The 13,219-nt window shown below is 40.0% G+C and overlaps 2 protein-coding genes and 1 non-coding gene across 4 annotated transcripts in view; 1 reads left to right on the forward strand and 2 right to left on the reverse strand.

Annotated features, from left to right (window-relative positions):
- The window catches only part of bmpr1bb (bone morphogenetic protein receptor, type IBb), a 45,871-nt gene extending 35,625 nt beyond the window's left edge, over positions 1-10,246 (forward strand). The window contains exons 5-14 of the mRNA XM_068334920.1: positions 4,326-4,485; positions 5,626-5,728; positions 6,013-6,115; positions 7,130-7,226; positions 7,302-7,446; positions 7,969-8,161; positions 8,296-8,593; positions 8,680-8,855; positions 8,940-9,070; positions 9,329-10,246. Coding sequence (XP_068191021.1) covers positions 4,326-4,485; positions 5,626-5,728; positions 6,013-6,115; positions 7,130-7,226; positions 7,302-7,446; positions 7,969-8,161; positions 8,296-8,593; positions 8,680-8,855; positions 8,940-9,070; positions 9,329-9,454 — 1,532 coding nt within the window. The 3' untranslated portion in view covers positions 9,455-10,246. The remainder of the gene's footprint in view (positions 1-4,325; positions 4,486-5,625; positions 5,729-6,012; positions 6,116-7,129; positions 7,227-7,301; positions 7,447-7,968; positions 8,162-8,295; positions 8,594-8,679; positions 8,856-8,939; positions 9,071-9,328) is intronic.
- trnag-ccc (transfer RNA glycine (anticodon CCC)) lies at positions 5,319-5,389 on the reverse strand. The gene has a single exon. It is a non-coding gene; the product is annotated as a tRNA-Gly (tRNA).
- Positions 10,247-10,326: 80 nt separating the features above from the next.
- unc5cb (unc-5 netrin receptor Cb) overlaps positions 10,327-13,219 on the reverse strand; it is a 106,749-nt gene continuing 103,856 nt past the window's right edge. For both annotated transcript variants that reach the window (XM_068335397.1, XM_068335396.1), the window contains exons 16-17: positions 13,023-13,201; positions 10,327-12,088 (exon numbers count right to left, since the gene is read on the reverse strand). In XM_068335397.1, the coding sequence (XP_068191498.1) occupies positions 11,929-12,088; positions 13,023-13,201 (339 nt within the window). In that variant the 3' untranslated portion in view covers positions 10,327-11,928. The remainder of the gene's footprint in view (positions 12,089-13,022; positions 13,202-13,219) is intronic.

Below are 13,219 nucleotides of genomic sequence, written 5' to 3' on the forward strand. Positions count from 1 at the left end.
ACTTAACTTGTTGCAGTTTTTTTTTAAATTATTTTAGATTGGTTTCCCCAATATTTGGAGCTACATAAACAAAAATCGAAATGACATTGAAATTCACAGAAATATTTTATATGCTGTATTATCAAAATCTAAAAATCACTTGTTTTCTACTAAGTTTGTCCAGTAATCATGCTATTTACTATTAGCATAATAATCCTTGGGTAGCCACAATTATAGACTAATATTTTACTGTTATTTATTATCACAGTCTAATAATCATCTGTTATTTGTTATTATAGTCTAATGATCATCTGTAATCTGTTATTATGGTCTAGTAATCATCTGTTATTTGTTATAATAGTTTAATAATCATCTGTTATCCGTTATTTTATTTTAATAATCATCTGTTATCAGTTATTATAGTCTAATAATCATAAAGTCCAATAATCATGTGTTAGGAATACAATAGATTTGTAGACCAAAGAGGAGGTTTATGGATGTAGTGAAAGAGGACATGAAGGTAGTTGGTTTGAGAGAAGAGGATGCAGAAGACAGGGTTAGATGGAGGAGACTGATTTGCTGTGGTGACCCCTGAAAGGAAAAGCCGAAAGGAAAAGAAGAAGAAACATGTATTAGCTGTTATTTAAGTCTAATAATCATGATTTATCTGATATTTTAGTTAACAGTAATAATCATTATCTGTTAGCAACTATTTTCATGTGTTATTTGTTTTTTTAATTATCACGTATGGACAAATGAAAAAAGTGACAAACACATTCACGTTGGCAGAACCACGCAAAGAAAGTGCAGTCACTGCTTTGTCCAAAGATGCAGAACCTCTGATGAGCCTCATATAAAAGTTCTCCAGACGGAGTAATTCAAAGTGTAACTTATTTGTGTGGGTGTGTGAGTGTGTGTGTCCATGTGTGCGTGTGTATGTGTGTGTGTGTGTGCGTGTGTGTAGAAACAGCATGTGGAATGTGCGGGGGATGCAGATCACATTTCGGGGTGACCTTGAGTGTGCCCCGTAGCTGACACAGCAAGTCTGCTTGTTTGTGGGTGTGTGTGTCTGTGAGGCAGACACAAAGAGGAAATGAACTATGTAATAATGTGCTAACATGTATTGATAAATCTATAAAAATAAGTGATCTTTCATGACATACAGAATATACACAAATAAAAATAAAGCATCATTTTGAAGACCTGTCAGCAGAATTTAATGAAATCGCACCATTTTTAAAGTCATAATTTCTATGTTTTAAGGAAGAATTTGTATGTATTTGTTCTGAAGATTTTTGGAACTGGGTCAGTTGTTGCCTCAGCTCACAGCCAGAACAGAGTGACAATAGGTTGAACACAATTCCTATGTGGCAAGTGAAGAGTTACATCCACTTCAACATAACGGAAATGATCCTTTCCAAAGTAGAAATTTATGTTCAAGATTAAAATCCTTTCTTTATTCAGGCAAGAAAACACTCTACACTCAAATAGTGGTCGCAGAAATCTTGTGAGAGGTTTCTGGGAACTTAGCCTCAGCAAAAATTGTGAGACTCGTCAATTGTTGAAGTCAGCTAAAAATGCAGCCATCACTCTGGAAAGAAATTCTTGCTGGCAGTTTGTCTACGTAAACTCCTCTCTCCAACTCTGACTCCTGTCTCCACCTTCACCTTCCTGCAACAACTCAGCTCTTGTGAGATTTTCGAGTGAGACTTCAAGGAAAAATGCTCAGATATTTAAACCAAGCCTAACAAAGATGGCCTGTCCCTCAAGTCTCCTGCTGGCTTTACATCCTGTAGCCTCTTCGAATTTCTCCTGAACACACAGTAGCTGTGTGTTCCAAATGACATACTTTAATTTTAACTTGAAGTGCAACCTTTCATACAATATGCGTACAACTGGCAGATATTCCCTCATCATGAAATTTGTCCTTGAGCTTTGATTGCTTTGCTCATTGATCTTTTGTAGTGCAGACTTTAAAATAAAGGAATAAAAAAACACAAAGTTTGAGATCTGGAACATAACCAAGAAGCTGTCATCTCTGTGCTTACTTGCCGACCCAGTCAACGCGATGTATCTTCAGCTGTGCGAAGTATGGTAAGTTTTGAGTAGCCAGAAAAGCTGGCTGCTCACACACTTGTGACATGATACTTTAGGACACCTGGTGTTTTCGGGACGTTACTCCGGACACACACTGTATTGGGTCATCCTAAATGAAACCTGTTGCAGAATTTTGAAAGTTAATATTTCAGGTCGTCTCTTGTTCATCGGAGTTTTAGTGCGGCCGCTCCTTGGCTCTGTAGATTACCACACGCTGCATTTTGCCTTTAACTCCTTCCCCTGAAGCCGGCCTTCCTTCCTGTAACGTTTCTCCTTGTGGTGACCTGCCCCTACCTCCTCTGCTTACTTGATGCATTTGCAAAGTTTAAAGTAAATAGTGCTGATCTGGATGCGATGTATATGTAAGGATGACAAATTAATTAAAACACCCCAGTTACTGTTTTGTTGTCTCTCTTTTTTTTTACATGCCTGCAAAACAGATGGAATTAGACAAAGCAAAGCTGCTGTGAGGAATGGAGAACACCTCCACAGCTTCCAGGAACAGTAACACGGATTAAATTAGAAGGACATAGGGTACCACTTAAACTACAGTCAGTGTGTTTACACCGCACTAAATCTTTTCATCACGTAGTCCTCTTGAAGATTACTCACGTCCCATTTGTCCACCACTGTTTGGCTTTCGAGCTGGATATAATAACACCTGCTAAACTCAGAAGAAAAAAAAAACTCTTCTTGGATGAAGGTAAATCTGGGATGTCTGGGTTGTCTTGATGTATTGGCTTTTACGCTTTGCGGCCGTGTGTCTTCTTTGACACGTTAACTAACAGAAGTTCATTGCAAATGAACACCAACATGACTTGTCACGCTGTTCTTGAAAACTTGCAATTTCATTTAGTAAATATTATAATCCAAAGGATTTAAGAGGGGAAAAGAAAGAGTGAGAGGAAGACATCCATCTAGTGTGGCATGTCACCGTTTAGCTCTATGACCACAGAGGCCGGGGATGAGCTGCTGTCTGAAGTGGTTTTATTCTCTCTGATAAAGCTCACTCAGATGTCCAGGTCCTGCGCGGAGTTTCTTCCTCAATGAGGGAGTTTTTCCCTGCCGCTGTTGCTGATGCTTGCTCTGGAGGATTCTGTTGGTTTTCTCTGTCTGTAAAAGAACTTTGAAACATCTGTTGTTGCAATTTGGAGCCATATAAATAAAAGCTGATTGATTGATAGATAGCCAGTAACATGAACACAGCACAATCTATTAATTATCAGATGTGTGAAGTTGTGTGTGTGTGTGTGTGTGTGTGTGTGTGTGTGTGCGTGTGCTAATTTCATATCCTTTTCTAATAATAAAATAACATTATATTAATATTATTAGTATCTACTTTTATGCACTAATGCTCTAGCTGTGTTTTCATACACAAGTAGAGTCCAGGTTCCACTTGATGATGTCGTCATTACTACTGGCTGACGACACCTAAGAAACAAGACTCTCTTTTTGTTTCAGTCATGACACTAATTTGATCAGAGGAATGGAAGGATGAGCAGGACAGGAGAAATAATATTTATCCTACTTCATGTGTACACCTGCACTGTATTATTATACTTGGCTGGATTCACTTGTGTTATTCTTGCCAGCTGGAAATGTTATTCCCTCCCTAAAATAACCAGTAAATCACCCCATGTATCCATTATTATCTCCTTGTGTAGCCAGGTTTTGTCAACAAGATAATGATGTCTGCACACCATGTTGTTCCGTCTAGAGGTGGATTTTGGAATGGAAATGATTGATATTGTGGATTCAGACTTTAAAAGGTAGAAACATTCAAGGAATGATGAGTAGCTACAGTTCTTGGTATTGGGAATGAATGCAACTATAAATATTTGAAGGGGCTAATTAAGCTTGAAACAGGTTAATGTTAACTTGGTAATATGTTGAATGCAATATATTTTACTGGGAAATTGATGAATATCACTAATTTTAAAGTCTGCAGAACTAGAGAATAGATTTATTTTAATATATTATGGTAGTATATTGCAGAGAAACACACCCTTTTTATTTTTTTGAAGAATGACAAAATACTGGTAACATAGTTCGTGCAGATAGAGTGAGTCAGATCCATTCTGTGGTTAGAATTGCCATGGTAACAGAGCCAGGACAGCCAGACTTCATATGTCCAAAGACATAGAAATGAGAAGTGACAATCTTCTTTCTCCCACTTTTAATTTTCCTGAAGTACTGTATGTGTGCCAGCGTTTAAGATGGATGTTCTGGTTCTCTTTATCTTTGCACAGCCAACATGTTGGACACCATGCTGTTGAAGAACGGATGGAAGGGGGCATCACAACGAAGGGCGGAGGACAGCAGCAGCATTACCATAGTTCCAGCCCAGAACATGCTCTGGTGTCACTGCTACCACCACTGCCCGGAAGACTCTGTCAACAATACCTGCGTGTAATAGAGAAGCTCACAGACACACACCCATAGAATATAACAAGAATTCTCTGTATTAATCATATGACATTAGATTACCATTTTGAAGCAAATAGATAAACATTAGATATTAATAAATCTGTATTGTATTATTGAGTATTTTTTGGTGTCAGTTTCTTAGAGCCAAACTAGTGATGCGTTTTCAGAGTAACTCGACTGTCCAGATGTTACATGTTCAGGGGCAGGAGTTGGTATTTAAGTAAGGAGTGAGAGTTTTAAAATGTTTTATATATTCAATTTAAAAATAGAAATGTTAAACAGATAAAAGAAGAAAATCTTTACAAATCTGGAATCAATTAAGTGGATTAAGATGATTATGCTTCACAGAAATCCTGACTTAATCTTATTTACTAATATACACGTACCATACGTGTCACAAGTGAGTCAAGTTACATTGAGCCTGTCATTGTTCCAACTGTATTAAAAACTGATCAATTTACTCATGTGATAACAGTTAAGTTTGAATCAACAATCTGATCTTTGGTATGATGGAACATTAAAAAATGGAGCATTCAAACTTTGCAGACTATATTCTGCGACCAATGATAATACAAAGAAGAAGGTAATTGTTAATCCCTATAGGGAATCTGGTATATGTACATGTATATATAGGTATAAACCCCAGGTGTGTGTGTGTATATATATATATATATATACCTGGAGTTCGGTGCCTGCTAAAGGGTACCTCTCCACTTACCACTCCATATTTTTGGTCCACACAAATCTTGAACCAGCCCCACTTTTGTCCCAAAGCTGAGTCCTGGTGAACTGAACTACTGCTGCCCCAAAAGCTTTGCGCCGCCTGGGAATCGAACCCAGGTCACAAGAATGGGAATCTTGCATGATACCACTACACCAGCGGCGCTGTATGAGTAGGAGTTAACTCCAGCATTATATCTGACGAGTAGTAGTGTCAGTCAATTCAGAATTTTAATGGAATTAATCATGATCAAAGATTTTAATCAAGATCACATAATTAGTCTCCATATGTACTTCCACTTTAGAATTAAAATAACCTCACTATGAAAGACAATGGAGAAAGCAATGTATAGTTTTCCGGTCAGTGTTTGCTCATGTGATGATGCTTGTGTGTTTGTGCAGGACTGATGGTTACTGCTTCACCATGGTGGAGGAGGAGGAGGGGGGTCTGGCAGTCATCACTGCAGGTTGTTTGGGGCTTGCCGGTTCAGAGTTCCAGTGTAGAGTAAGTATACATGTTTGGGCTTGTATGGATGCGCCTTTATGCTTTGCATATGAATATATGTCCTTCATAAGCCATTGTTAAGCCTTTATGAGCTTTTCTTGACTTTCTTTATGAGCCCTCTATAAATTGGCTCTGCTGTCTTTACACACATTGGAAAAAACTTGAAGTACATAATAAAATACCTTCGTTAGGATTAAGTGCGGCTGTAAATATTCATTACTCCCGTGTCTTCATTAGTTTTTACGTAAAAATGCAAATGGCTTATGTGCATTTGTGTGTCACAGGACACATGGAATTCACGATCCCGACGAGCCCTCGCTTGTTGCACCAATCAGGACTATTGTAACAGAGACCTGCATCCTACTCTCCCTCCACAGATGACGTCAGGTGAGGCACACCCACACAGGCACACCCACACCCAATCCTGCTATACGGCTCAAATGGATTTGTTTTTTTGTTTTTTTCAAAAAGTGAGGTATGTTAAGGTCTCGTTGGATCCTGATAAGTAGCGACACTTTAAACTGTTACAAACCACAGTGTGGTGCTGAAGTGAAGTGGCACGTAATGCACTGAGCTAAAGGGAGTGGGAGGTGGAACAGAGCTTGCAGCCTCAGCTTGTTCTCTCCCCCTCTAATGAAAAGGACAGCCTCTCCCCGGGGCCTGCTTGAGTTGCTTACCTTGGGACGGGTGCGAGATATCCGTCCATCTGTTGTTACTCCGCGATATACGAGCACATGCGCTGTCTGTCACACAACCATTACCCTTCGCACAGCCTCCACACATTGTGTTCTTGACCTACAAGCACACAGGGACCAAAGGATTTGTTAAGAAATTAAATGTACATGTTTTCAGCTTTCATGTAATCAGCAGATGTTATAACACTGTACTCTCTGATCACTTTGGTTGCAAAAAAGCAAACATTTGAACCTCTGAGGTGTTGACTGCACAGGGAAATGGCATCCAACTCGTAATATGAATTTGCAAACCAGTAGAATTTACTCTACATTGACGTGTAGTTCATAAGACATGTTGCTGTTCATTCAGTCTTTTGCAGTCACATCCTGGTGGTATTTGTGTTTTTCCTCGTGTCTGATTGGCAGGAGAATGACAGAAAGGCTAGAATGTCAGAGCTGCTATGGGCCTCTGGGGCTTCTGTAGCGATGTCAGAGTGACAGCTGATCTGTGAGATGCAGGAAGGGGATGTGATCGATCACACGCAACGTCAGGGGTGGTGGGGTCGGAGGGAAGATGAGGGGATGTAGCATGTCCCTGCCAATGAAATTTAAAATGATGCTGAGGGGAGATAACAGCGAGCAAATGACAATCAAGACTTCCGTCTAGGGTTGGAGGGATTAAAAAAAAACCAACATGACACTAAAATGTCCTTGTGTGTTTTCACAGATTATGTCGACAGCAGTATCCAGTACATGGCTCTTTTCATTTCCATAACAGTCTGCAGCATCATCCTCGGTCTCATTCTTGTCTTCTGCTACTTCAGGTAAGGATCACGTCTGAGTGAACTTACACTTCCTGAAATGAAGTTGTTGAAGACTGTGTTACTTCTGTGTGGCAGATATAAACGCCAAGAGTCACAACCTCACTACAGTATCGATTTGGAGCAGGAGGAAACCTACATTCCCCCCGGGGAGTCCCTGAAGGACCTGATAGAGCATTCTCGCAGCATCGGGTCTGGGTCTGGGTCAGGGCTCCCTCTACTGGTAAGGAGACGTCAGAGCCACAGCCGGCCCATGTGAATCTGAGTAAACGGAATTAAATCACTTTAATACTCTTATTCTGGATTTAGTTCCAGTAGATATTGCTATCTGACAATTATTTGTTTATGCAATTGTATCAATTTTTAGTGTGATCAACTCCCTGCATTAAATTGTTTAATCATGGTTTGTCTTGAATAATTTTAGGTACATTTTAGAATTATGTTAATATCATTGCAGTATTTTTCTCCAGGAAGTCATTCAGAGATAATTCAAATTTGTCACTCAACTGTCGCACATTAGAAGAAAGAGAAAGCTAACGCAACATCAGATTTTCATTTTAAATGCTTTCCAAGGAAATGGCAAAAAAATGTATTAAGAAATAGGGAAATTAAATTAATGAAAGAGTTAATAAATGATCGTGATGAGGCTATTCCAATTATCTGCACTCCTCAAAATGTACAAAAATGTGTTTTTAAGTGGAAACGGCCCGTTAAATCATACATTTGTACCACAAACTGTTCCCAGGTGCAGCGGACCATCGCCAAGCAGATTCAGATGGTTAAGCAGATTGGAAAGGGGCGGTATGGAGAGGTCTGGATGGGAAAATGGAGAGGAGAGAGAGTAGCTGTTAAAGTCTTCTTCACCACAGAGGAAGAGAGCTGGTTCAGAGAGACTGAAATATATCAGACCTTCCTTATGAGACATGATAACATACTGGGTAAGGCCTCAGTGGAGGGAACAGACACGAAGACGAGGACTGACACAAACCACTTATTTCTTTTCTGCATGCACAAATATAACTACTCTTAACCCCCAAACCCTGTCTTTTTTTCTTTTTTTATTGATCCACAGGATTCATAGCAGCAGACATCAAAGGAACCGGATCTTGGACTCAGCTCTATCTAATCACAGACTACCACGAGAACGGATCTTTGTACGACTATCTCAAGTCCAACACCTTAGATGTGAAGAGTCTGCTCAAACTGGCCTACTCTTCTATATCAGGGCTCTGTCACCTGCACACTGAGATCTATGGCACACAGGGCAAACCAGCCATTGCACACCGAGACCTGAAGAGTAAAAACATCTTGGTGAAGAAAAACGGATCCTGCTGTATAGCAGATCTTGGACTTGCTGTCAAATTTAACAGGTATACTAACCGTGAGTTTTACAACTCTTGTTTTAATGCAGCGTCAGAGTGTCTTACTAACATTGATCCCTTTCTCCTCCCTGCAGTGACACCAATGAGGTGGACATCCCTCCCAACCTACGAGTTGGTACAAAACGGTACATGCCACCTGAAGTGTTGGACGAGACCCTGAACAGGAGCTACTTCCAGTCTTTCATAATGGCTGATATGTATAGTTTCGGCCTCATCATCTGGGAGATGGCCCGTCGCTGCAGCTCTGGTGGTCAGTAGAAAAAAACCCCAAAAAGCAGACACGTCTAGAACTTTTTTGCGATGATGGTGATGATATCTGCTTATTTCCCTGAAGGCATTGTGGAGGAGTATCAGCTACCCTATCATGAGCTTGTGCCCACTGATCCTTCTTATGAAGACATGAGAGAAGTTGTCTGCATAAAGAAACAAAGACCTTCGTTTGCTAATCGCTGGTGCAGCGATGAGGTATTAAGCATGGTTTTTGCTCGCTGTGAGAAAGGTCAGACAGAGTTGCTTACAAATGTACAATGATGTAGAAACGAATAAGGCAAAAAAACACAACAAAATACACAAATTCTGCAGATGACAACCACAAGATTCTCCAGGCCACACTAAAAGTGAACTGCATTTAAAAGTGACTTAGAACTAATTATTAATTATCAATAAATCAATTTCTTATGACTTTTTGAGCCTTAATTAAAACAATTCCGTGTGTGTCTTCAGTGTCTACGGCAGATGGGAAAGCTGATGTCGGAGTGCTGGGCTCACAACCCGGCCTCTCGCCTCACAGCCTTGAGGGTGAAGAAGACCCTGGCAAAGATGTTAGAGTCCCAAGACATCAAACTGTGACAGACAGACGAGCAAGATGCTTTCATCAGCAGAGTCAGTGCTGCAGGAGCGGCGCCGCTCACGCCGGCCGATGGATGAAAGGGAGGAAAGAGACTATGAATGATGGGAGAAAGGAAACCGACAGAGAGGATGAGTGATAAAGATAATGGTCGACGGGGAGCCTGAAAAATGACAGGCTAAAAAACGCGTTGCATCATGGGAGACGCACCTTCCTGTTGTCTGAGCCACCTCTGCCTCAGGCTAAGTGTTGAAGTTGTGCTTTCTGAGAAAGCGGAGTGATCGTCGGCCACGGATTGTCCAGGTGACCGGGCAGATGGAGATCCTCGAAGGACAGAGGATGGTTAAGTCTGATCAGTTGCTGATCTCCTGCTCTGCCCTTCTAAAGCCATACAGCAGGAATCTGTGTGCAGTCTTTTGTACTGTCACAGCTGCATTCGTGTCTTTTTTGTTTGACTTGTCACTCTCAGCTGCATCCACAGTCATCCATCCAAAGAAATGTCTAATTCATGTTGATTGACCACACTGTCATTATATTATTATTATTACTAAATAAGATTAAATTAACAAAAGCTAAAACAAAAGCTTTTCTTCACTGTTCATTTGTACATGATCTCAAACTGATTGCTAATTATTGCCTTGCTGGATGTTCCGATGTGATTTGTATGATCTTTCAGTGTACAGAACATGTCCTGTCCGCTCCACCACTATGGCGTGTGCCTTATTTAATCTGTACATATGTTATTAACAGGAGTGAACGAGTGGATATGGATAACATTCCCCCCATTAAATCTAAGCATCAAGACGTTTGGTCCATTCATGTTGTCAGTCTCATAATGAAACAAATGAGATCCAAATGAGATCCGTGTTCAGTGTTGCATATAAATATAATTTATTATTACTTTTAAAAATTCTTTCTTACACTTTGTACAATAACTCGACAGATGAAATGCAAGCAGGTGTGAAGAACACTGAGTCCCAGCAACAGACATGGCTACATTCTCACTATACACAATAATAATCATGAAGCTGAAGAACAACTAGAGAATGCAAAGTCTAACCCACTGAGAACGTAAAGATTGTTTAAGAAAGATGCAAAGTTTGCATAGACGGCTTTACGTAAAACTGGTACGACTGCCATAAAATAAAATCCACAACCAACTAAGAACACTTGAACGGTCACAAGTGCCGCTGCATCAAAGGAATGTTGCATTTACAGCTATCTAATGTCTTATATGCACATGAGTCGGCGTCACTGTACGATGGCTTCTGTCATTAATGTACAAACACAGAAGTCTGAGTTTAAAATCTTCATTCAGATATGAACACAACGTTTGAAGATCATCTCCTGTAATAAATTTAACCTCAAAGACAGCATATCAATTATTTGGTAAAAAGCAGTTTTATTCAGTTGCATTGGCACTATAAAAATATACTTATTTGCTTCCCTTTTTTGTCCGTCTCTTCTCTTCTGCCTGGTCTCTTTAATATGAGTGAATGATACCTTCTTGAGGACACACAAATCATCAGCATCAGTTAATGAACCTAAATTAGTTTGGGAATACAGCTTCGATCACCCTTAGTTTAGCAGGGGATGGACTTGTTATGGACTGCAGTAAACCCAACAACTTGGTTGAAAACGCATGCAAAAATAGAACAAAACTTAAAACCAATGCAACCTTTCAAGAAAATATTCTTAAGCCTTAAAATATCATGTAACAAGCACACATACTTAAAAAATGCATAACATGGATTAAAAAAAAGTATTAATAGTAGTTAGGACAGCAACACAAACTGTAAAATGATTACATCATTGATTTCCTTCTGTACACACAAATATGGCTGGCAGGTTGAGTCAATACCGTGAGTGTCCACTAGGAGGTGCTGTGATATAGTCAATAATAATGAAAGACGAAAAAAGTGTGGACACCGCAAAGTATAACAGGCAGCATAAAATTCAAATGAAGATATGTATAAATATGCATATTATTAAATACTATGTTGTCACAGAACACATGTTCACCAATGGATTCTCTTTCCAGACTGATTTTTGAGAGCGTGAGATGCTTCTTGTCATCCAAGCTTTGCTGCTTTACCCATCTGATGGTATCTCACTACTTCCGTGTCATCTATGGCAAAGGATATCATTCTCGTCCTAATAACTGGACAGCTGTTTCCAAGGAAACTGTGGAGCCAAAAATGATCAGGTTGTTGTACCAGAGAGGGAGAGATGGAGAGAGAGCAGCCAGGGACAAATGATTGGCAGAGATTTCTGTTTACCCTCCAAGTTTTTAGACCTTAACTGCCAGTGGATCATGGCTGAGTAGACCTGTTTTTTCATCTTGAGTTTTGAGTATTTGTCATTGTGGTGTCAAAAGGCTCTCCTTGTTTTCATGGCGACCCCCTCTCTCTTTTTTTTCCTTCTTATTTTACGTCTTCTTCCTCCTTGGAATGTCATGCTCCCTGGTGGGTAGTTGTCAATGATCAGTGGCTGAAGGGAAAAGGCTGTCGTGTCGTCCCATCTCCTCCAGTACCTGGGCCAGGCGACTGAGGTTGCCATCTGGAAAATGCTGGGCCTCCCACAAGTCCAGGATCACTCCAGTTGGACTGGATTTGGTGGCAAAATAGTTCAAATATCTGATGGAAAGAAAAGGGAAGTAAATCAATAATAAACAGAGTTCACCTGAAGTAGAGGACTCAGACAATGTGGCTCAGACATTCATACACAAGTCAAACATTTGGACTAACTGTCTTAACTATTGGCTGGTGTCACATTTAAATCTTTTTTGGTCTACTTTTGGCTTTCATTTCCATATATTTAGGAAATTGGCTGGTGTCACATTTAAATCTTTTTTGGTCTACTTTTGGCTTTCATTTCCATATATTTAGGAAAAAGTGCTAATTTTTGTAATACATATAAATTCAGGAACAAAACAAACCCAAAACAAATGTATTTTCATTGATACAAACTAATTTACAAACTGATAGTCAGCTGGAAATAAATATAAACATTGTGCCAAGTCTAAAAATTAGCCAACCAATAGTTTTCCCCAAAATAAGACAAAGAGACTGCAAAAAATAACACAATATTAACTGCACTCATATGTTTTCAAAGGTTTTGTTGAGATGTGAGCAGGACAAAAAATGTCTACAGACAGATGGATAGAGGGATCTATATCCAAAAATTTGTAGAATAATAAACACGGACACTAATGCCCTTCCCGTAAACATGACTGTTTTGTATAACTCAACGCCACAGAGTGAAGTAGATGTAAGTCTTTCACCCTGAACTCTCCTTCCTTCACCTGACTATCAACCTGCAGCTGGTGCCTGTGATAAGGAGGAACTTAAAAATAAACACACCCATTCCTCCATCACACACACGCACACACACGCACGCACCGAATCAGCACAATCATTCTCTGTCTCCTTCTGGCTCAATTAATCTAATTTCAACTGATGCTTATCAAGCTGAGTCACGTAACAATCGAATGTAAAGACATTTTCTCATCTTCTTGAGATGTTGTTTGAAGACCAAGCAGACAGATTCTCAATATTTACAACTGCCCACCTGTCAAGGTTAAGTTTGTGGGCTAACATCCTCCAGTCGTTTCCCCTGGTCTGCGGGGCATCCAGACTCCCGCACAACTTCTGGCGGATGGAGATGGGGATGCGGAAGGCGTTGGGCCCCACCAGAGTCGTGATGTTACTGGCAGGGTCCAGCAGAGACGTGTCAATACTCTGTGAGTCCTGCAGACAGAGAAACAG

The sequence above is a fragment of the Antennarius striatus genome, chromosome 15 (assembly GCF_040054535.1).
Source record: "Antennarius striatus isolate MH-2024 chromosome 15, ASM4005453v1, whole genome shotgun sequence".
NCBI classification, from domain to species: Eukaryota; Metazoa; Chordata; class Actinopteri; order Lophiiformes; family Antennariidae; genus Antennarius; species Antennarius striatus.